General features: G+C 44.7%; 1 protein-coding gene across 5 annotated transcripts in view; it reads right to left on the bottom strand.

The window, feature by feature from the left end:
- The window catches only part of crtc3 (CREB regulated transcription coactivator 3), a 77,085-nt gene that overhangs the window by 47,650 nt on the left and 5,246 nt on the right, over positions 1 to 24,189 (bottom strand). For 4 of the 5 annotated variants that reach the window (XR_005941844.1, XM_041178488.1, XM_041178489.1 and 1 more), the window contains one exon: positions 6,819 to 6,929. Coding sequence is in view for 3 of the 5 variants with exons in the window: in XM_041178488.1 (XP_041034422.1) it covers positions 6,819 to 6,929 (111 nt within the window). In the remaining 2 variants the exon portion in view is untranslated. Of the gene's footprint in view, positions 1 to 4,641; positions 4,783 to 6,818; positions 6,930 to 24,189 lie in introns of those variants that run through there. The other variant, XM_041178491.1, reaches the window with a different exon arrangement.

Here is a 24,189-nt window from a genome sequence, read left to right as displayed (position 1 = left end):
TATGACTCTTCAACAGAACTAAGTAAAAATAAAAAAGAGGTTAAATATAAGCTGGTTTGTGGGGGGGGGGGGGTTTGGGTGGGACAGGTAGAGCTGGATAGAGGGCCAGTGATAGGTGGAGATTGCCAAAAGATATAGACAGTCACTGAGGAAGGAGATATGGCTGTGAAAGCGGGTTTTAGTAAACACCTTGTCAACCACCAGGAGAGAAATGGAAAGCAATGAAGGTGAACAAGAGAGATACGGAAACCTGTCGGAGACAAGAGCAATACTCTAATGTCCTGGCTAACAATTATCCCTCAATCGACAACACCACATTATCTGGTTGTTATCACATTGCTGTTTGTAGGAGTTAACTATGTGCAATCTGGTTAGTGAGGCAGTGAAATATGATATATAAACATCTCAATATTCATTCCCCTCCAAGCCACTCACCATCCTGACTCGGAAATATATCGGCCGTTCCTTCACTGTGGCTGGGTCAAAATCCTGGAGCTCCCTCTCTAACAGCACTGTGGGTGTACCTACACCACAGGGATTGCAGAGGTTCAAGAAGGCAGTTTGCTCAGGGCAATCAGAGGTCGGCAATAAATGCTGGCCTGTCCAGTGATGCCCACATCCTGTAAATTAATTTTTAAAAATCTTTTTGCAGCTACCTGTTGTATACAATTTGAAATAATATATACCACCTCATTTTAGGGGTAATGAAACTACACATCTCCATTCTTTTCTGATAACCCAGTTCTTTCAATGCTCGGGATAAAGATCATAGCTCTTCTCTGCATTATTGGTAGCTCCTCAATATCTCCCTATTCACCTGTATACATCTACCTGCCAGCCTATTGGTGGGGGGATGGGGTGGAGGGGGTGGTGGTGCGCGCGAGAGCGTTCTGACTCAGCTCTGTCTTTTAAATGAGGCAATGATTTCTCTTCCCAGAACTGCTTGCAGGCAAATTGCCAACCACACAGAGTGAGCCTCACATTGTAGTCCAATAATGCAGCATTAGAGGGCCCATAATCAGAGACACAATGACCAGATAGCACACAGCTGGTGAGATTACAACATTTAGTAAAATTATATAGCACCTTAACACAGGAACCATCATATGAAGGTTTAAGGACCAGCTATTTGCAAACAACTGTGAGAAAGATAGCCTGTTATTCCCTTCTTTATTTACTGTTTGATGAGGGATGAATCTTGGTCAGGATACAGAATGAACTCCCTGCTCACCTGCAATAGCACTGTAGGGTGTGTTTAACATTCACCTGAGCAGGCCAGGGCTTTGGTAACCTCACCTGTACAAGAAGGGCCTCGGTTTAATATCTCAACCGAAAGACAGCACCTCTGACAATACAGAACCCCTCTCAGTACTGCATCGGGATCTCAGTTCATGTGCTGAAGTTCCTGTAATGCAGCTTGAACCCAACTACCCGGGAACTCAGAAGAGACACGACTACCAACTGAGTCATAGCTGAAACAACCAAGGGTGAATTCAGAAAATCAACAGCCTCAAGCTACAGTAAAATGGCTTTGCAACAACAAACTCAGAAGCATCTGTGCCTTTAAGGATAGACACTGGTGTTTTGTAAACCCAGTGGAGTTCTGCTCAAAAGACATTTTGATAATTAACTCCGTACGCAGAAAGAGAAAGTCAAGGGGGAAGGGCAGCACCATAACACAAACAGAAAGACCTTGAACAGGACAAATGAAAGCAGGCAGGAGAGGACAGTAAACACAGATAGCGATGACACAGCTCGATCCCAATGACCTTCTCAAGGACAACAGTTTCTGCCACATAATTGCCGACTGCATTACGTTTAGTGATTACATTTCACCGACATACTCGATGTGCACAATCTTGGCACACGATTCACAGCCAGCATTCAGTAGGAATTGGGCAAATTTCACTTTCTTTTAGCAGTCTCTTCTCTCCTCAAGGATTAAATTCTTGTTGGGGCACAGACCCACATGATGTTTCTTCATGGTCTGTGGTACTTATTTGACAATGGAAGGCACTGCTAGAAAGTACACTCCCAGTGCCCGGGACATGCACTTTCTAGCAGGAGTCACTGGTAAAGGGATTAGGAATGGATAAGCAGGATAATCCCCAACCCCCACCAATCTTCTCACCAAATGGGACTGAGGCCAATTACAGCGTCCCCGACTGCTGTCTGGCTCAAGATCTATCCCACAGAACTTTGAAATGCGCCTGGTCCTAACTGACATTGACTCTACAGACAAAACCAGAGTTACTGGTTCTTAAGTCACTCAATAATACAATTTTATTGGAATCACACATCCTGTGTCAGGTAATCAGCTTCTCAGGATGGGAAGGTCCAGTCATAAGCAATCATCCCGCTTCACCCACCTACTGTACACTCCCTCTCATTGCCATACACTACTCCTTTAGCCAATACACCATCTAGGTCCCTCCTGAATTCACTGGCTTGACCTCTCCAACAGCCCATCCCCCCAAGGAGACAGTGCCACTTTGTGAATTTAAACTGTCTGCTTTATTCTCTGTAGAGCTGGTATCTGTGACTCCTGCTTACACAGTTTGTTTATTCGGAAAAAATTATTTCAGCTCAACTTCTCCATATCTCTCACAATTCGAATCACCATGGTTCAATTGGTAGCGTAGTCACAACACAAATACGTGGTCCAGTCATCTATCAGACGCTGAACATCAGCAAATCGCCACAGTTTACAACTCCCGTTAATTATCTTAACTTCCATCTCCCTGTTTTATAGTAAAGTGGCACAGTATTAGATTTCAAACCATGACGCCAACAAGGCTGGTCTGTTTTAACAGAACAGCTAGAAATCACTCCACCCACCCATCTTCTCACCACATCCCCCAACCCCAGTGTCAACCACATCCCTCAGCCCCACCTCTTTATTGCATCCCTTAATCCTTCCTTTTTCCAGAAACACAGCCAATTGCCTTTGACCCCATTTAATGTCCTTTCTTGAGAACTTACTCCACAATTTAAAGTTAATAATCTCCCCACAGGCTCCCCTTTTAACCAACTTTCCTAATCTTACAATTTGCCAATTTCCATTATAATCCTGAAAATTTCAATCTTGTTTCTGAAGAAATCATGCAGCTTATCCTGCTGACTGCAGTTGCTCTAACTACCCAGTCAGTCCAATTTAAGGTTATTAATACTGATTTGAACACTGGAATCCAATGTAGGCAAATTGAACCCGATACAGCAAAGCTCACTCGATGCTGCTGGAAGTAGCTATGCTGTACATTCCTCTCCTTTATGACTTTCTAATCCTCTTTCTCCCACGGAAGTTGCTACAATACAGCAGGACAGCAGGTAACCGTGCTTCAGATGCGAGCCTCAACAGTGAAGATCAGTGGGTTATTCCACTATAGGAAGCATCACAATCGAATCTAATAACACCTTCATCTAACATGCATAGTTTCCACTGGATACCGCTCAGGAATAGCCATCCAAGACTTATTTTTACCCTCCCAAGTTCAAGTGCAGTCCACCAGCTGTGATCAGTTCGTTCAGTGCAGACTGGGAATCAAGGCTGGGCTTTTCCTGGTTGTATGGCTGAATTACATGGTGCCTCTACTCAGGGAGACACTGTGAATCTGCTCACCTCCAGAAATATTTGTACTGGCGTCACTTCACAGAATACATTTGTGACTCAAAGTACATGAATTATTTGGCACAGTATTAAGTCATCGGAAAAATTAACTCCACATTTAATAACAGATTGGTCTGACATCAAGTCTTAAGTGGAAAAACACCACTAATTAAAAACAGTACCCCACCCCCAAGCTGACACCACCCACTTCACACCCAGATCACTCACACCCAGCTCTGTAACCTTACCCACTGTTGACTTTGCCTCATTTCATCTCTGATATCCCTTTCACACTTTCTTGCCTCCTAAGCGGCGTTCCTAATGCTCTCATCTCCCTCCCTCCCTCGCTAGTCCCATCCCACTCAAAGTAAAACTTGTCCAAAATTCTGTTGCCTGCATCATTTCCCACACCAAGCCCCAATCATTCATCACTCCTGATCCCAGCCTAGTCAGATGTAAATCTGTGTTTCTTTACAGATCACTGTCCCACCTTACCCTGCAGCCTCCTCCAGCCTCATTTCCCAGCCCCTACCCTCGTCTCTTTGACTTTGGACTATGCAGTCTCTCTCCTTCCCTCTGCTTGTTCCCTAACTAAGGGGAAGAGACTTAAACTGACTCCGCCTAGCAAGCAGAAACACTTGGGGATTATCCGCAAACAGAAACACTTGGGGGTTATCCCTGCAGAGGATGAAGTTACCAATGTTGCCAAACAGTCAGATCTTCAAACTGATGACCTTTAAAGAACTTGTTGGTGAAAATTTCATGTGTCAGATTCAAAAAAAGAGTATCAGATTATAATCATCGCCCAGAGCTCGGGAATCAACAGTACCCCTCATGCATGGTGTTACAAGAACACTGCCCATGGGCCAACCCTCCCCAGTAATTTTACAGGATTGTTACCCATCCCCCATGGCATTACAGTAATGCTACCCACCCTCCACCGTAGCTAGAAGCTGCTAGAATGCTATCCATCCCTTCCCAGTAGCGTCCTTTGTTTTTCCTTAATTTACAAATCCTTTGAAGCTTTGCCTCACCAATTCTCAAATTTATTCCAGTCCCACGTCGTGTTTATACCATAGAGCTTTCCAACTTCGGCTCTCTGTATGCCCTTCCATCACTGGACCAAGAGCCACTGTGTTCAGAAATTCTTCCCCTCTGCATCATGACATCTCTTCCTGCATTACAGAACATGGTCCTCAGTACCCAATCCCTGTGTAACCCCCAACATTTGTGATGCTCCTTAAGGCATTTAACAGCAAACAGAGATGGTTGCTTTCATATCTTTGCATTCTTCCCATGGAAAACAGAAAGATGCAGCAGAAGGATTCGTGAGCTGATCAAAAGCTCGACACCATTGTGTGTTGGGAGGGGGGGGGGGGGGGGGGGGGGGGGGGGGGGGGGGCGGCAGGGGGGGAGGGGACGTTATTCCTAAATGGAGGAGGGGTTTTATCGTCACACACATCCACTGGAAGCAAGGTTCCCATCAGATGTCAACCTGGAAGTCAGAGCCGAAACTCCAGTCTCCACTCACCAGGTCTGTGGGGTGGGGTTCAAATCCTCCACCTCCTGATTCAGAGGCTGGACTGTTAGCGGTAAACCTCTCTTGAGCAATAAAGGGTCTGTATAACAGCAAGCCATTACAGTTTACTGAAAGTTTCAAACGCAGAAGAGACATAAAATTCTAACGAATGCACTGTGTTTCAGATACATGTCAAACAAGTATAGATGTTCCTGATTTAATGAACCAGATTTCCCTGAAATGTTCAGTGAGTGTAGATACGCACTGCAGACAGCTTGACTAATACCTGGGAATGATTATCACACAGTAATCTAATCAGGAAGGTGATGTCAACTCACTTGAGGCAAGTTCAATTAGTTCATAACTGTCAACTGATCCACAAGATTAGGTTACAATCTCAAAATGACTCGGATATTAATACAAACAGGATCATTAAAATATTTACTCAGCAGTTCTGCAGTGTTTATGTTGTCTACATCAAGGCGAGTACTGTTCACGCTAGGGAATGGAGCACCCCATCAAGCACTCCCAGGACAGATACAGCACATGGTTAGATACAGAGTAAAGCTCCCTCTACACTGTCCCCATCAAGCACTCCCAGGACAGGTACAGCACATGGTTCGATACAGAGTAAAGCTCCCTCTACACAGTCCCCATCAAGCACTCCCAGGACAGGTACAGCACATGGTTAGATACAGAGTAAAGCTCCCTCTACACAGTCCCCATCAAACACTCCCAGGACAGGTACAGCACAGAGTTAGATACAGAGTAAAGCTCCCTCTACACTGTCCCCATCAAACACTCCCAGGACAGGTACAGCACATGGTTAGATACAGAGTAAAGCTCCCTCTACACTGTTCCCATCAAACACTCCCAGGACAGGTACAGCACATGGTTAGATACAGAGTAAAGCTCCCTCTACACTGTCCCCATCAAACACTCCCAGGACAGGTACAGCACAGGGTTAGATACAGAGTAAAGCTCCTTCTACACTGTCCCCATCAAACACTCCCAGGACAGGTACAGCACATGGTTAGATACAGAGTAAAGCTCCCTCTACACAGTCCCCATCAAACACTCCCAGGACAAGTATAGCACGGAGTTAGATACAGAGTAAAGCTCCCTCTACATTGTCCCCATCGAACACTCCAAGGGCAGGTACAGCACATGGTTAGATACAGAGTAAAGCTCCCTCTACACTGTTCCCAACTCAATTGCCAAATTAGCAGTTCTGTGCTCCCAAGGGTTCTGCCTCAGTTCAGTGGAACAAGAGAACAATGGAGAGAAAGGAATGAAACACAGTCAGATTCATAATTAGTTACGAACACAATAAACAGTTTTAGAAAGATTTTCAGAAAGAAATCACTGTCCCAGCAAACTTACAGAACCTCAGAGATCATGCAAAATAATATCTTATATTTATACATTTCTAATGTGGAAAAGTGTCCTCCTAGAGTAGAAACAAAAGCTAAAAAGCAGTGTGTGAGTTAATAAGGGAACGAGAGAGGGAGACCAAGAGAGGATGACCGGTCTTTACTTCTCATGGCTGAGAGGTGGAAGGGAAAGAGAAAACTAGAGGCAATTAGAGCTGATGACAGAGGGCAGGGCTGGACGTAATGCAAGGAGCCATTTGTAAATTAGGCTGAGGATTTGCAATTCTGCTTATCAGTACTTGGCTCTCAACAAAGTTACCTCCAAGTCATTTGCGTTGTTTCCAATCTGATTGACATTGGGTAATGATCCTCCATAACACTGCGCCCGAGTCTGTGCTAAACGCAAGTGGTGTAGTTTGTGGAACTGTACCTAGAAACAAATCAGAAAACAGAGTCAATTTAAAGTGACCTGCATTGTTGAAATATCAATGACAGTTAAGTCAGCAGAGTTATTGGTAAATAAAATTCTGCAGAATATATGGCGAAGAAACAGTCCATTCGGCCCAACTACTCTATGTCAGTGTTTATGCTCTACTCTAGCCTCCTCCCATCCTTTCTCATCTGTCAGCATAATCCTCAATTTCCTCCTTCATCATGTGTAACTAGCTTCCTTTTAAATGCATCTATACTGTGTAGATAGAACATTCAAGCTTTTCAATAAGTCTAAAACAAGTCAAACCAAGCAATACAATTTAAGCACAAACAGGAAGCGGTGGTAGAGTGGTATTGTCGCTGGACTAGTAATCCAGAGACACAGGATAATGCTCTGGGCATCAGGTTTGAATACTGCCACGGCAGATGGTAGAATTTGAATTCAATAAGAATCTGGAATTAAGAAGTCTAATGGTGACCATGAAACCATTGCCAATTATTGTAAAAACCCATCTGGTTCATTAATGTCCTTTAGGGAAGGAAATCTGCCATCTTTACTTGATCTGGCCTACGTGTGACTCCAGACCAACAACAATGTGGTTGAATTAAATGCCCTCTGAAATTCCCAACCAAGCCACTCAATTGTATCAAACCACTACAAAGTCACAAAGAAGACACGAAACCTGACTGAGCACCCAGCATCGACCCGGGCACCAGCAATGATGAAGGCAATCTCAGCCCTGTCGACCCTGCAAAGTCCTCCTTGACCTCATCCTCACCAACCTGCCTGCCGCAGATGCACCTGTCCATGACAGTGTAGGCAGGAGTGACCACCGCACAGTCATTGTGGAGACAAAGTCCCACCTTCAGATTGAGGGCACCCTCCATCATTTGTGTGGCACCACCACCGTACTAAATGGGAAAACTGGGAGAGCTATCTCACAGGCTAATCAAGCAACAACCTGACTCAGTCATCCTCATGGAATCATACCTTACAGATAATGTCCCAGACACCACCACCACCATCCCTCGGTATATCCTGTCCCACCAGCAGGGCAGACCCAGCAGAGCTGGCGGCACTGTGGTATATAGTCAGAAGGGAGTTGCCCCGAGAGTCCTCAGCATTGACTCCGGACCCCATGAAGTCCCATGGCATCAGGTCAAACATGGGCAAGGAAACTTCCTGCTGATTACCATGTACCATCCTCCCTCAGCTGATGAATCAGTGTTAAACACCATTTTAAAAACCACTTGGGAGGAAGCACTAAGGGTGGCAAGTGCTCTGGGTGTACTGAATTTTCTCTGGTTGGGGGACTTCAATGTCCATACCAAGAACGGCTTGGTAGCACCACTACTGACCGAGCTGGCTGAGTCCTAAATGACATAGCTGCGAGGCTGGCTCTGCCACAGGTGGTGAGGGAACTAACAAGGGGGAAAAACATACTTGACCTCATCCTCACCAACCTGCCTGCCACAGAAGCATCTGTCCATGACATTATCAGTAGGAGTGACCACCACAGAGTCATTGTGGAGACGAAGTCCTGCATTCACATTGAGGATACCCTCCATCATTTGTGTGGCACTACCACCGTGCTAAATGGGATAGAATTTGAACAGATCTAGTGACTCAAGACCGGGCATCCTTGAGGCGCACTTCTACTTGAATACAACCTGTAACCTTATGGTCCGGCATATCCCCCACTCTACCATTACCATCAGTCCAGGGGATCAACCCTGGTTCAATGAAGAGTGCAGGAGGGCAAGCCAGGAGCAGCACCAGGCATACCTAAAAATAAGGTGTCAACCTGGTGAAGCTATAACACAGGACTACTTGTGTGCCAAACAGCATAAGCAGCAAGTGATAGACAGAGCTAAGCGATCCCACAACCAACGGATCAAATCTAAGCTCTGCAGTCCTGCCACATCCAGTCTTGAATGGTGGTGGACAATTAAACAACTCACCTGGAGCAGGAGGCTCCAGAAATATCTACATCCTCAATGTTGGAGGAGCCCAGCACATCAGTGCAAATGGCTGAAGCATTTCCGACAATCTTCAGCCAGAAGTGCAGAGTGGATGATACATCTCGGCCTCCTCTGGAGGTCCCCAGCATCACAGATGCCAGTCTTCAGTCAATTCAATTCACTCCACGTGATATCAAGAAATGGCTGATGGCACTTGTTACTGCAAAGACTATGGACCCTGACAATATTCTGGCTATAATGCTGAAGACTTGTGCTCCAGAGCTTGCCGCACCCCTAGCCAAGCTACAACACTGGCATCTACCTAGCTATGTGGAAAATTGCCCAAGTATGTCCTGTACACAAAAAGCAGGACAAAGTCAACCCAGCCAGTTACCACCCCATCAGTCTGTTCTCCATCACCAGTAAAGTAAGGGGTCATAAACAGTGCTTTCAAGCGGCACTTGCTTAGCAATAACCTGCTCACTGATGCCCAATTTGGGTTACCCCAGGGCCACTCAGCTCCTGACCTCTTACAGCCTTGGCTCAAACATGGACAAAAAAGCTGAACTCCCAAGGTGAGGTGAAAGTGATTGCTCTTGACATCAAGGCCGCACTTGACTGAGTGTGGCATCAAGGAGCCCTAGCAAAACTGGAGTCAATGGGAATCTGACAGAAAACTCTCACTGGTTGGAGTCATGCCTAGCACAAAGGAAGATGGTTGTGGTTGTTGGAGGTCAGTCATCTCAACTCCAGGATATTACTGCAGGAGTTCCTCAGGGTAGTGCCCTAGGCTCTACCATCTTCAGCTACTTCATCAATGACATTCCTTCCATCATAAGGTCAGAAGTGGGGATGTTTGCTGATGATTGCACAATATTCAGCACCATTTGCGACTCCTCAGATACTGAAGCAGTCCATGTCCAAATGCAGCAAGACCTGGACAATATCCAGGCTTAGGCTGACAAGTAGCAAGTAACATTCGTGTCACACAAGTGTCAGGCAATGACCATCTCCAACAAGAGAGAATCCAACCATCGCCCATGGCATTCAATGGCATTACCATCAGAGAATCCCCCATTATCAACATCCTGGGGAGATTACCATTAACCAGAAAGTGAACTGGATTAGCCATATAAACACTGTGGCTACAAGAGCAGGTCAGAGTCTAGGAATTTTGCAGTAAGTAACTCACTTCCTGACTCCCCAAAACCTGACAACTATTACATGGCACAAGTCAGGAGTGTGATGGAATAATCCCCATTTGCCTGGATGAGTGCAGCTCCCACAACACTCAAGAACTTGACACCATCCAGGTCAAAGCAGCCCGCTTGATTGGCACATCCACATACATTCACTCTCTCCACCACCAACGCAAAGTGGCAGCCGTGTATACCATCTACAAGATGCACTGCAGGAATTCACCAAGGCTCCTTCGACAGCACCTTCCAAATCTATGATCATTACCATCTAGAAGGACAAGGGCAGCAGATACATGGGAACACCACCACCTGGAAGTTCCCCTCCAAGTCACTCACCATCCTGACTTGGAAATATATCGCTGTACCTTCACTGTCACTGGGTCAAAATCCTGGAACTCCCTCCCTAACAGCACTGTGGGTGTACCTACACCACATGGACTGCAGCAGTTCAAGAAGGCAGTTCACCACCACCTTCTCAAGGGCAATTAGGGATGGGCAATAAATGCTGGCCCAGCCAGCGAAGCCCACATCCCGTGAATTAATTTAAAAAATGTCAAAGGTTCCCTGCACTTCAGGACTTGGGGGTCACGTGCTGTCATTTTGATGCCACTGTGCTAGAAGAAATGTGAAATAGAAAGACAGACTTGTATCTATATAGCGCTTTTTAGAGTCACCGGATGTCTCAAAAGGGCTTTGCAGTCAATGAAGTGTAGTCACTGTTGCAATGTAGGAAACACAGCATCTAATTTAAACACAGCAAGGTCCCACAAACAGCAAGGTGATAACAACCAGACAGTTGTTTTTCTTGTGATGTTGATTGAGGGATAAATATTGACCAGGTGACTGGAAAGAACTCCACTGTTCTTCTTCAAAATAATGCCATGGGATCTTTTACATTCAGCCATGCAGGCAGATGGGACCTCGGTTTAATGCCTCATCTAAAAGGCAGCACCTCCGATAATACAACACTCCCTCAGTTCTGCACTGGAGTATCAGCCTAGATTTTGTACTCAAGTCCTAGAGTGGGACCTGAACCTGGAACCTTGTGACTCAGAGGCAAGAGTGCTACCAACTGAGCCGCAGCTGACACTATTTCTGACACTATATTGTTATTACTGTTTAACATAGTCCAATATATTTCTTGTGAATTATTCTGAATTCATTATTCCAAATTGTCCCTCTTCCTCCCCTGCAAGAGGCAGAGCTGAGAGCCCAACAACTCTCAAAACTCACTCCAACCACTAATAAAATCCCATGGCAGAGGCCTCTTGTCCTGCCCAGCACTCATCCCTCAACAAAAAATACATTAACTGGCCTGATTCATTTAATTGCTGTCTGTGGGATCTTGCTCTGCAAAAAAAAAAAATGCTTCTGTATTTGCCTTCTCTTTGATTTGTGTGAAGTATTTTGGCATGCTTTGTTTGGCAGATTGGTTGAAAGGTGCTTATCCTAAATGTAGGTCTCAAGGGAAAGTGCAGTCATGCTGGGGAAATAGCAAATGGCAGGCTGCCCAAAGAACCATGAAAGCAGATTTAGTATTGCTCAAGACTGTCTGTTCTACATCAATTGCAATGAGTCAAATAGAGGGAGCAGGAATGTTTTGCAATGGTTATCTGCATGGACTCAGTAAATGTTTACAGAAAACCAGGCAAATTAAAAAAAAATTAACAAATTAAATTCCTGCTTTGGTTTATTTTGCAACAGCAATGCTAAATTAATTGAACCTCACGAAGCCGCTGTGCAATGATACAAAACTGGTCAAACCACTGGGTTTCTCTGCACCCCAGACAATCTGATCCCTTGGCTCCTGGACACATGGACTCAAGCTGAACTATGGTTCCACAAGCACCCAATGCCCTTCAGTCACCTCATTCAAGTGGGCATTCTGAGGCCAGACAGCTGGCGTTGGGCAAGCTGCTCAACTGCAGAAGGCATCATCGCCAAGCCTGACCCTGTCTTTGCCCAAATCCACACATTTTACTCGTCAGCAGGGAAGGTGAAGGAAGTCACTGAACTGCAATGAGGAGCGGAATCTGGCAGGATTCTTGTATTCCTCGGAGCTCTGAAGCTAGTTTCAGCTTCTCCGTGTTCTTCTCTTTCTGAGGTTAGAGACCGCAGTGGCTCAGAGTCATACAGTACAGAAGATCATTCAGCCCATCGTGCCTGTACTGGCTCTTTGAAAGACTATCCAATTTGTCCCACTCTCCTTCCTTTTCTCCCACTACCCTATAATTTTTCTCCCTTCAAGTATTTATTCAATTTGCTTTTGAAAGTTACGACAGGATCTATTTCCACACCCTTTCTGGAAGCACATTTCAGATCACAACAACACAAATTTTCCTTAGCTCACCACTGAGTCTTTTGCCAATTATCTTAAATCTGTGCCTTCTTGTTACTGACCCTCCTAACAGTGGAATTACAGTAAATAGGGAGAAAAGATCAAACCCCTCAATTTTGTTGTCAAATCTCCTCCTAACATTCTCTGCTCCAAGGGAAGCAACAACAGCTTCACCAGTCTCTCCAAATAAATTAAGTTTCTCATCTCTGGTACCTTTTTGGTAAACCTCCACAGCATTCTCTTCCAGGCACTGACATCCTTTAAAAATGCTCATGTTTTATTACATTAAAGGCTCTATAATAAACACAAGTCGTTGTTACTGCTGCCTAGAATTGGACACAATATTCCAGCTGAGAACTTGGCAGTCATTTTCAAAGCATAACTTGCTTGCTTTTTTACCCAGTGACTCCTTTTGTAAAGTCAAGGACCCTGTAAGCTTTAAAAAAAAACTATATCCTTGTACTATATACTTGTTTTATCACCTTCAAAGGTTTGTGCATGTGAACTCCTAGGTGCATCTGTTCCTGCAATCCCCTCAAATGATACCATTTCGTTCATATTGACTCTCCTCATTTTCCTTTCCAAAATGCACTGCTTTCCATTTTCCTGGATGAAGTTTAAACTAGCACATCTGCTCACTTTCACCAGTCAGTCAATTGGCCTCCTGAAGCCTGCTCTTATCCTCCTCACTGTTTACCACATTTCCCAGTTTTTTTTTGTCATTTGTAAACTTTGAAATTTTGTCTCCCTTACCCTAGCCCAGGTTATGTTAAAAAACACTTGTCACGCTTCTAATCCAGATGTTTGGAACAATAATCCAGGACACTGGAGTTTAAAATCCCACCATGGGCAGAGTTCAGTTTAAACAATCTGGGAATCATGCTCTCAGTATAAGTGACCATGAAGCTGTTAGGCTGCTGGGAAAATCCAACTGGTTCACTAACATTCTTAAGGGAAGGAAACCTGACAGCCTTACCTGGTCTGGGCCTACATGCGGCTCCAGTCCCACACCAACGTGGCTGACTCTGAAGTGGGCCCAGTAAGCCATCGTGTGCATTGAAACTGCACCACCTTCTGAAGGGGAAATCAGAATTGGGTAATAAATGTCGGCTTTGCCAACAATATCCAGATCCATGAAAGGATATGAGAAACCGCAGGCTTTCCCGGTCTGCGTTGCTTAAGAATACTTCCAGTAGGGTGTTTAACTGGAGCTGGGGGAGGGAGACAGAGTGGAAAATCTAAAACAGACATGACAGAATCACCCATGAAGCAATCTTGCCAGTTTCAAGATGTTCCAGAGCATGTGCCTGTGCGAGAGGGTGCGAGCGTGTGCCTGTGCGAGAGGGTGCGAGCGTGTGCCTGTGCGAGAGGGTGCGAGCGTGTGCCTGTGCGAGAGGGTGCGAGCGTGTGCCTGTGCGAGAGGGTGCGAGCGTGTGCCTGTGCGAGAGGGTGCGAGCGTGTGCCTGTGCGAGAGGGTGCGAGCGTGTGCCTGTGCGAGAGGGTGCGAGCGTGTGCCTGTGCGAGAGGGTGCGAGCGTGTGCCTGTGCGAGAGGGTGCGAGCGTGTGCCTGTGCGAGAGGGTGCGAGCGTGTGCCTGTGCGAGAGGGTGCGAGCGTGTGCCTGTGCGAGAGGGTGCGAGCGTGTGCCTGTGCGAGAGGGTGCGAGCGTGTGCCTGTGCGAGAGGGTGCGAGCGTGTGCCTGTGCGAGAGGGTGCGAGCGTGTGCCTGTGCGAGAGGGTGCGAGCGTGTGCCTGTGCGAGAGGGTGCGAGCGTGTGCCTGTGCGAGAGGGTGCGAGCGTGTGCCTGTGCGAGAGGGTGCGAGCGTGTGCCTGTGCGAGAGGGTGCGAGCGTGTGCCTGTGCGAGAGGGTGCGAGCGTGTGCCTGTGCGAGAGGGTGCGAGCGTGTGCCTGTGCGAGAGGGTGCGAGCGTGTGCCTGTGCGAGAGGGTGCGAGCGTGTGCCTGTGCGAGAGGGTGCGAGCGTGTGTCTGTGCAAGAGGGTGCGAGCGTGTGCCTGTGCGAGATTGACAGTTCTTTGCAGGTGCGGGTAAAATTCAGAAGCCAAACCCAATTCCACGAAAAGATTTAACAAACAAAACATCGATGGTGTTTTTGTTTTCATATGAGATGTGACCTTCTGTACGCTGGTAACTTTCCAAAAAAACATTTCACCCTCAAGCTCATCACGCTTGCGTAAAACTTGCCCTTTCTCAGTTGATCCGTGCCGTTCAGACATGTTTTGCCAAACATGCCACAAACAGTAAAGCACTTCACAACTTGAAGAAAGAAAGACTCGAGATATTGAGTGGTTCCACTGAGGTGGTCGTGTTCCTGTCTCATTGGTCAGAATATTGAGAGGAAAGTCTCAGTCCAGGTGTAAAGCCAACCTTGAGGGACAGCTGCACTGTCAGAGGTGCCTTCCTTGGAAACATGTCCCTTAATCCAGGTCGCCACCCCACCATAGGCACTGCCACTGCTGCTGTCTAAAGTACATTCCAAGCCCTTCCTTTGCCAGCTTCCGAAACAATAGGGCTGTCACTGACTTAGAACCTTGCAAAGCCTCACCTGCATGTTTGTGCCTTTTACGTAATTGAGAATTGCACGGCTTAAACTTTTGTTCTTAAGAATGCAGAGATTTGACCAGGCAGTGGGTAGCACTCTCGCCTCAGAACCAAAAGGTCATGGGGTTCAAGTCGCACTCCATGGACTTGAGCAACAAAAAAAAAAAAATCAATTCTGGCACTCCAGTGCAGCACTGAGGGAATGCCACACTGTCAGAGGTGCCATCTTCCAGATGAGGTGTTAAAACTGAAGCCCGTATGCCCTGTCAGGTGGACTTGAAATATCCCAGGGCCATGTGTTCTGGTCAATATTCATGCTTCAAACAACATCACTAAAACAGATTACTTAGTCATAATCTCACTGCGGTTTGTGGGATCTTGCTGTGTACAAATTGGCTGCTGCATTTCCTACATTACGACAGTGACTCCACTTTAGCAAGTGCTTAATTGCCATAAAGCACTTCTGAACGATCCGAAGCTGCGAAAAGCACTAAAGGGTTTTGATTGTTTCCTAGCAGCACCAGTAAGATATGGTCAGGCAAGACAGAGTAATGCCCCATTGAGTACAGAGATATAACAACAACTTATATTTATATAGCGCTTTTAATGTAATCAAAATCCAAAGGCACTTCACAAGAGCATTATAAAACAAAATATAACACTGAGCCACATAAGGCAATATTAGGTCAGATGACCAAAAGCTACAAAATACAAGAATGCAATAAATTGCAGTAATTATTTGTTCAAGTAAAACAGAAATTGATGAAATATATAAGAAACTTGTCAGAGAAGAGACAGGTTTATATTCGAGGTGTGGAACTGGCCAGTTCTGATGAAGACTCCATGCTACACATTTCCAGCATTTTCTGTTTTCATTTCAGATTTCCAGCCTTTTGTCATTTTTCCTTCTATCCATCCATGTTTAATAAAAGACAGATTTTTAAAAATTCATTCTCAGGATGTGGGCTTCGCTGGCTGGGCCAGCATTTATTGCCCATCCCTTGTTGCCCTTGAGAAGGTGGTGGTGAGCTGCCTTCTGGAACCGCTTCAGTCCGTGTGGTGTAGGTACACCCACAGTGCTGTTAGGAAGGGAGTTCCAGGATTTTGACCCAGCGACAGTGAAGGAACAGCGATATATTTCCAAGTCAGAATGGCGAATGGCTTGAAGGGGAACTTCCAGGTGGTGGTGTTCCCATGTATCTGCTGCCTTGTCCTTCTAGATGGTAGTGGTTGTGGGTTTAGAAGGTGTTGTTGAAAGAGCCTTGGTATTTTCAACTCCACCACTAAACCCAAGTTTCAACTGATTTTGGAAGGGCTTTGGAAGCAAAGAAACATTAACTTGCAATTACTGCGTGGTCGGCTATGAATCCACCTCCTCTTGTTCAAATAGCAGAATGTAACACCAATGAAATATGGTTAAAAACAAAAAGCACCTACTTCCTCTAAGACAGTGTGCAAACTAAGCCACACAGACCAAAAAGTACAAATCTCTGGTCTGTGTCAATCTCGCCTGTGGCATTAGTTGTTAGTATCAGGTTAGGGAGAGGGAAAACTTATTCAGGATCCTGAGCCCTGTCTAGTGAACACTGCCTTGTGTGGGTGTGTTCTTTAATGTTAGGATCAGACTGCGGTGCCCTCACAGTTGAACAGTCTGCACACACCACTATAGTTAATAAAATTTAATTGAGGTATCAGTGATCACCATTACGTGTGGGTCTAGAACTCACTAAACCTTTAGCTGAAGAGGTGAGAATATTAATTTGTAATCTTCCCGAAGCCCAGTTAACTATCTATTTTTTAACAAGCACTGAAATACAATTATAATACTGGTAAATACCACTCCGAGTGCTAGTGTTCAAAGTAAGGTTCACAGTGCAACCAGTTATTTAAATAATCACGCTCACCAGATTAATTATTTACTGAATCAGGTCCAATTTAAAGTCACATTTCCCCTTCACTATACAAAGCCTAAGTCTTCCATTAACTAAGCAAGGTGCAAAGGGTTCCATCCGAAATAATGACTTTCTGTTACTCCATATGTTATACACATGCAAGATCATTTTCTGCAGACACTACTGGAATCAGCATGCAAATCCAGCCTAGATAGATGGAATGAAAGGCCCCTTTGTGCAATGGCTGTAAGAGGCCCAAGTGAAATTAATCTGGGCTGCCACATGTAACACCTCCTGATCAACAGGCAAACCGACTCAGAGGTTGGAAAGTGGCTCATGTAGATTGTGGAACAATGTCACATTGTGGAAGAAGAGAGCAACAGAGGTTGCGGCACAGACATTTCCTCGAGACAGTGTAGAAGGAGCTTTACTCTGTATCTAATCCCATGCTGTACCTGTCCTGGGAGTGTTTGATGGGGACAGTGTAGAGGGAGCTTTACTCTATATCAAACCCTGTGCTGTACCTGACCTGGGAGTGTTTGATGGGGACAGTGTAGAGGGAGCTTTACTCTGTAGCTAACTCCATGCTGTACCTGTCCTGGGAGTGTTTGATGGGGACAGTGTAGAGGGAGCTTTACTCTGTATCTAACCCCGTGCTGTACCTGTTCTGGGAGTGTTTGATGGGAACAGTGTAGAGGGAGCTTTACTCTGTATCTAACCCCGTGCTGTACCTGTCCTGGGAGTGTTTGATGGGGACAGTGGGGAGGGAGCTTTACTCTGTATCTAACCCCGTGCTGTACCTGTCCTGGGAATGTTTGATGGGGACAGTGTAGAGGGAGCTTTGCTCTGTATCTAACCCTGTGCTGTACCTGTCCTGGGAGTGTTTGATGGGGAAAGTGTAGAGGGAGCTTTACTTTGTATCTAACCCCGTGCTGTACCTGTCCTGGGAGTGTAACTGGGGACAGTGTAGAGGGAGCTTTACTCTGTATCTAACCCCGTGCTGTACCTGTCCTGGGAGTGTTTGATGGGGACAGTGTAGAGGGAGCTTTACTCTGTACCTAACCCCGTGCTGTACCTGTCCTGGGAGTGTTTGATGGGGACAGTGTAGAGGGAGCTTTACTCTATATCTAACCCTGTGCTGTACCTGTCCTGGGAGTGTTTGATGGGCACAGTGTAGAGGGAGCTTTACTCTGTATCTAACCCCGTGCTGTACCTGTCCTGGGAGTGTTTGATGGGCACAGTGTAGAGGGAGCTTTACTCTGTATCTAACCCCATGCTATACCTCTCTCCTATTCCATCCTCTCCCTGAATACCTAACTCAATGATGGAATCATCAGCCCTACATTGACACCATCTTAAACTACTTCCCAAAATCTACATCCAATTTCACCTGTGGTCCCTTATGCCAATGTAAATCTCAACTCTTCAACATCCAATCATTTCATCCCTGCAAAATGTCCTTGGATGTTTTACTGTGTTCAATGAGATGTTTCCTTTCTGTGATCTACAGTAGGTCCCTAGTGTAATAAAGCAGATGGGATCCTGGGCTTTATAATTAGAGACAGAGTAAAGAAACAAGAAATTTCTGCTAAATCTATATAAAACATTGGTCTGGTTCCAGCAGCAGGGCTATGTCCAATTCCGGGCACCACACATTAGGATGGATGCGATGGCTTCGGAAAGGATATAGAAGACATTTACTAGAATGGTTCCAGGGATGAGGGATTACAATTACATGGAGACTGTAGAAGTTGGGGTGTTTCCCTTTAGAGCACAGAAGGATAAGTGGAGGTTTGATAGAGTTGTTTAAAATCATGAAGCGAATAAATAAAGACAAACTGTTTCCAGTGGTTGAGGGGGTCTGTAACCACAAGACACAGGTTTAAGGTGAGTGGAAAAAGAACCAGAGGTGACATAAGGAAAACCTTGTTTTACATGATGAATGTCTCCCTGATAGGGTGGAAACAGATTCAATAGCAGCTTTCAAAAGGACAGAGGTATAGGGAAAGAACTGAGGGGTCAGAGAGATGGGGGGGGCAAAGAAAAGAGTGGGACTAACTGAATTGGGCCAAATGACCTCTCTCTGTGTTGTACCATTCTATGATTCTATATGGTTTAGGTACTACAAGTCGCAAACTGCCATTCTTGTAGAATTATTTTCAGGTGTCACAACATAAAGATTGCAGAGTTATGCTCATCTGCAGCCTATGCTGTAACTCCCCATTGCCTGAAATTACAGAGTCAATCTATATACGGCTGAACGACAATAAAGTGAAAAACCTAATTTTTCTGTAGTACTGGTATCAGCTCCCTGATATTTCCTGTGCTAACGAGAGTCTATATTGGCTTGAGACAAAAGGTATGAGTGGCTCTTGATTCCTGGAATACCAAAATCCACAGGCACAGATGGAGGTTTCAAAGGTTGGTATAGAGGGAATTTCAGGACGACTCCGCGATCACGGAGAGTCAGTGTGGCTCATGTGGTACCACTGTGACCTCTGAGTCACCAGGCTGTGGATTCAAGTCACTGCAGGTCCTAAGCGCATAATCCAGGCTGGCACTGCCTCAGACGCTGGCCGGCAATTCCACCATGAGGCAGACATGCCCACAGCACTATTTTCCCAGTGGCTTGACAAACATGCTGTGCACCCCCGTTACCATCAACTAACTAGTCATCTTGGTGCAGTTTGCGGGATTTTGCTATGTACAAAATAGCCACTGCATTTTCCTACTTAAGTCATTACACTTCAAAGCACTTCACATTGCTGAGAGAAATGATAAGGCGACATATAAATGCAAGACTTTCACATCAGGTAGTGAATAAACAACTTCAAATGAGACCAAACTAAAATTACTCCTTATGTAGTTACCACATTCTGTCATGTTAGTAAAACAAATATAGGTCAGGAAGTCTTAAGATTACCAGGGTCTTGTGAGTTACAATACAGAATTAGGACGCTTCCTGCAGCTATAGGTGTTTATGTAATGAGACAGACTAAACATGACAATACAAAGCCACCTACATGTCAGGGTTAGTGGAGTTTAATCTCTTCATTATGAAACTTGTTAAACAGCACTAGTAGAAATTTGATCAGGTTTCTGTGGTTCGTTGGGAATAATTGGGTAAAACCACAAAAGTCCTGTTCTGACAAAAATGCTGAACTTCAGAACTCTCAACAGGGTGTGTAACTGGAGAACACCGAAATCACCCACCTGAACCACATAGAATTCTGACACTAGCATGGAATTCTGATGAGCCAATCCCACTCACTGTATTAGACAGGAATGCTGATGTATACATTGAATATCTGGTAAGTTAATTTGATGTTTTGCTCAAAATGCCGAGAACAGAATAACTTTTGTTACCAAGAAAATGAAACTCTCCTTCCAATCATCCTTGGGGACTGAACAACAGCTTGTATTTATATCACGCTTTCAACAGGGGCCAAACAACCCAAGGTGCCTCTGAACTCAGGACTTTTCAGAACAGGTGGCCAGTAGTTTGGTCAAAGGGTGAATTTTAAGGAGGAGAGAGGTGGAGAGATTGAGGAAACTTAGGATCCAAGTAGCTGAAGGAACCAAAAAAAAAACTGGGACGCATAAGTGGCCAAAATTGGAGGAGGGTTGAAGGACTTGAGGTTACAGAGATAGGGAGAGGCAGGGCCCATGGAAGATTTTGAAGACAAGAATGAGAATTTTAAAATCAAGGCATATGGGAACCAAGAGGTAATGTAGGTCACTGAATGCAGAGTGATGGGTGAAAGCTGAACAGAACTTGTATAGGCTAGGAAACAGAGAATAAAATTTTAGATGAGCTCAAGTTTACAGTGGGAGGTCACCCAGGACGTGTTGAATAGTCAGAAGTGAGAATACAGATGCCGATAAGTTCATTGGTTGCCCATCTTAGCACTGTCAGTGACAACTTGCTCCCCTGTCACATTCACCATTGTTGCTGCACTTTAAAACAAATACTTGTATGTGACACATTTTGAGAGACATGGGCAAGCACTTTATAAATACACAGCTTTCTAGTGAAAAGCAAACAGCAAATGCCTAAGTTCACAGCTGTGCATCTGGAAGCAGTGAGAGCAACAACTGAAGGGTGTTCAAGGCCAAGTGAACAGGAATTGGCAAAGGAGATTTGACATCAACGTAGAACACAACCATCAAAGCTGTGCAGAACAAAAATCTTTCCTACTGACTCATGTTCAAAGTTGAAGAGCGTTTTGAAAAATAACATGTAATCCAAAAAATCATCTTTGGAAAGCAGACCAAAAGGAAAGATGAAAAGAGGAAGTAACTTATCTGATAAAGGCAAAATACTGTGGATGCTGGGAATCTGGAACAAAAACCAAAAATGCTGGAAAAACTCAGCAGGTCTGACAGCATCTGTGGAGAGAAAGACAGAGTTAACGTTTCGAGACCGTATGACACTTCTTCAGAGCTAAAAGGAAGTAGAAATGTGGCGAAATATATACAGTTTAAGGGGGTGGAGAGTGTAACAGGTGAAGCTGGATAGAAGGCCAGCGATAGGTGGAGGCAAAGGAAAGATTGCGAAAGATGTGATAAACAAAAGGTCAAAGGGTTGTTAATAGTGGTGTTATTGGCTAAAGGAGGTGCTAATGGCGACATTAAGAGTGGAAAGCAGAATGTGATAATGGCAGGAGCAGGGTAAGCACTCTGGAAAGCGACAGATGGCACTAGTGGGGGTGGGGTGGGGTGGAGGGGACAGATAGTGGGAAAAAAGATCAAAAAGGCTAAAAGCTGGGGACAAAACAATGAATAAAAATGGAAATAAATTTTTAAAATAATGGAAGTAAGTGGGAATAAATAAAAGTTCTCTCTCCTCCATCCCCACCCCTTTCTGATCCCCCTTTTTTCTATATTAGTTTTTTATTTATTTTTCCCCCACTTTCATTATGATTTTAAAAAAAAATTATTTCATTTTTATTCATCGTTTTATCCCCAGCTTTTAGCCTTTTCGATCTTTTTCCCCACTACCATCCCTTCCCCCCCAACCCCACCCTCACTAGTGCCATCTGTCACTTTCCAGAGTGCTTACCCTGGTCCTGCCATTACCACATTCTGCTTTCCACTCTTAATGTCGCCATTAGCACCTCCTTTAGCCAGTATCACCACTACTAACAACCCTTTGACCTTTTGTTTATGACATCTTTCGCAATCTCTCCTTTGCCTCCACCTATTGCTAGCCTTCTATCCAGCTTCACTTGTCCTACCACCTTAAACAGTATATATTTCACCACAAGTAACTTATCTGTACAGCCTTCCCCAATAGCCCAGTTAACAAATGCACTGCCCCATGTGGCTTTTAACCATGTGCGCCAGGGATATCAGAGGCCACTGCTCCTGATAGTCAAAGTGCTATAGACATTGTGGTTTAACAGCCAGCAGGTGACAAGACCACGCTCAGCTGGAATTCCCTCTGTGGTCAAACTAACAATCAACACAAATGCTCCAGATAAAAGCAAAATACTACGGATGCTGGAAATCTGAAACAAAAACAAAAATAGCTGGAAAAACTCAGCAGGTCTGACAGCATCTGCGGGGAGTAGCACAGATAACGTTTCGAGTCCGTATGACTCTGATGAAGGGTCATACGGACTCGAAACGTTAACTGTGTTCCTCTCCACAGATGCTGTCAGACCTGCTGAGTTCTTCCAAATGATCCAGAATTGTAAAAGGGCAAAGTCCTTAAAGGCCCCACAAATTGTGGAATTCCATCCCCAGCATCGTCCAATCTCTCCAGGAGAAAGTGGGGTGGGGATATATCAAAAAGCAGATACTTTTTAAATGTTTACTTGAGGACCCTATCCTTACACCGCAAGCGACTCACAGTGGCAATGTTTCCTTCATCATTTGGTACACTGGCAGATCAACTACTACATCCTTTCATTAAACTGTAGTGAGAGAGTGCGAGGGAGTGCACACTTGCCATACATGTGCGTGTAACACAGCCCCATGTCACCAATGTAAATGTTGCAGCCATTCATGTCATTAGTTGGAGAAAAGAAAGTCCATGTTTCACTGAGGCCAAAGCAGAGTCAAGTGAACCGAGGCATATCCGTCAGAACAACTTCAATTGTGAGGCACACTGTGGACAAATTAGTTCACCAGGCCAGTGACTCAAAGCTGGTAATTATCTTCAATTGTTATCCAGATTCAACTAAAAGGATTAGATTACAGATAAGTAGATCTCTTGGCAGATTGTACAATAAATGGAATTGGCAGAGCTTGGAGAACAAGTTTCTCAGGTTCAGCCTATCAACTGGAAGGTACAAATGAAGTTGAAGGCTCAGTCACGGGGAAAACAAGGTGTGGTCACCTTCACAGGGGATTTAAAGACTGTTGCAGGCCCATTGAAGCTTTGGGCTTGTCATAAACCCTTGTTATAAAATATAACAGTAAACTGAGTAATAAGATTAGTTACTGTCTATTTCTGTTAATCTATTCACCAGAAAAAAATGTCAGATCTGGCACCCATTTTCTGCCCATCGCACTTTCTGTGTTATACTCCAAAGTAAAGTACAAAGAAACTCAAATTACTTAACTGGCATTTGTTTAAAAGCAGCCCATTGGTTACTTAACAGCAATCACACTTATATTCTTAAGGGAACATGAATCTACAAATTACATGTATAGCACTCTGAAGATGTCAGCTACCTGCAGCCAGCCTGTCAGTTAGTGCTGGGTGTATCCAACCTGGAGGCTATAACTTGCAAAGTTATCCTCAATCTGCTTAACTCTATCACCAAACCATGATTAAACTTTGAGGCTTTGTTTACTTAATTATTAGACATTATGGCTTTACAATGGGCCAAGTTGCACCCATATAGGATAATGTATTTATAAGTGTGTTGTTGTCTTTCAAACAGTATCAACATCAACATGATTTACCACAAACAAGCCCATAAAACACAGGAATGGGGAATGATAAAACGAAAACATTTAGTTCACTTTCTACTATCCCAGTAGTCACATGATACAATGATAACGGAATAAAAACAGACAGTGCTGCAAATATTCAGCTTATCTGCAAGCATCTGTGGAGAGAGAAACAGAATTAATGTTTCGAGTCCAATATGACTTCTTCAGACTTGAAATGTTAACTCTGTTTCTCCCTCCACAGAGGCTGCTTGATCTTCTGTGCATTTCCACCACTTTCTGTTTTGATTTCAGATTTCCGGCATCTGCAGTATTTTGCTTCTACAAGATATGATAATGGAGTTATTGACTAATCACAGTGATCAATCTCTATCAATGATTTTACAACAGACCTAGAAATAGGATGGG

The sequence above is a fragment of the Carcharodon carcharias genome, chromosome 32, assembly GCF_017639515.1.
Source record: "Carcharodon carcharias isolate sCarCar2 chromosome 32, sCarCar2.pri, whole genome shotgun sequence".
NCBI lineage: Eukaryota > Metazoa > Chordata > Chondrichthyes > Lamniformes > Lamnidae > Carcharodon > Carcharodon carcharias.
Note: the sequence above shows the minus strand (reverse complement) of the source record. Positions and strands in the feature narration are given on the sequence as shown.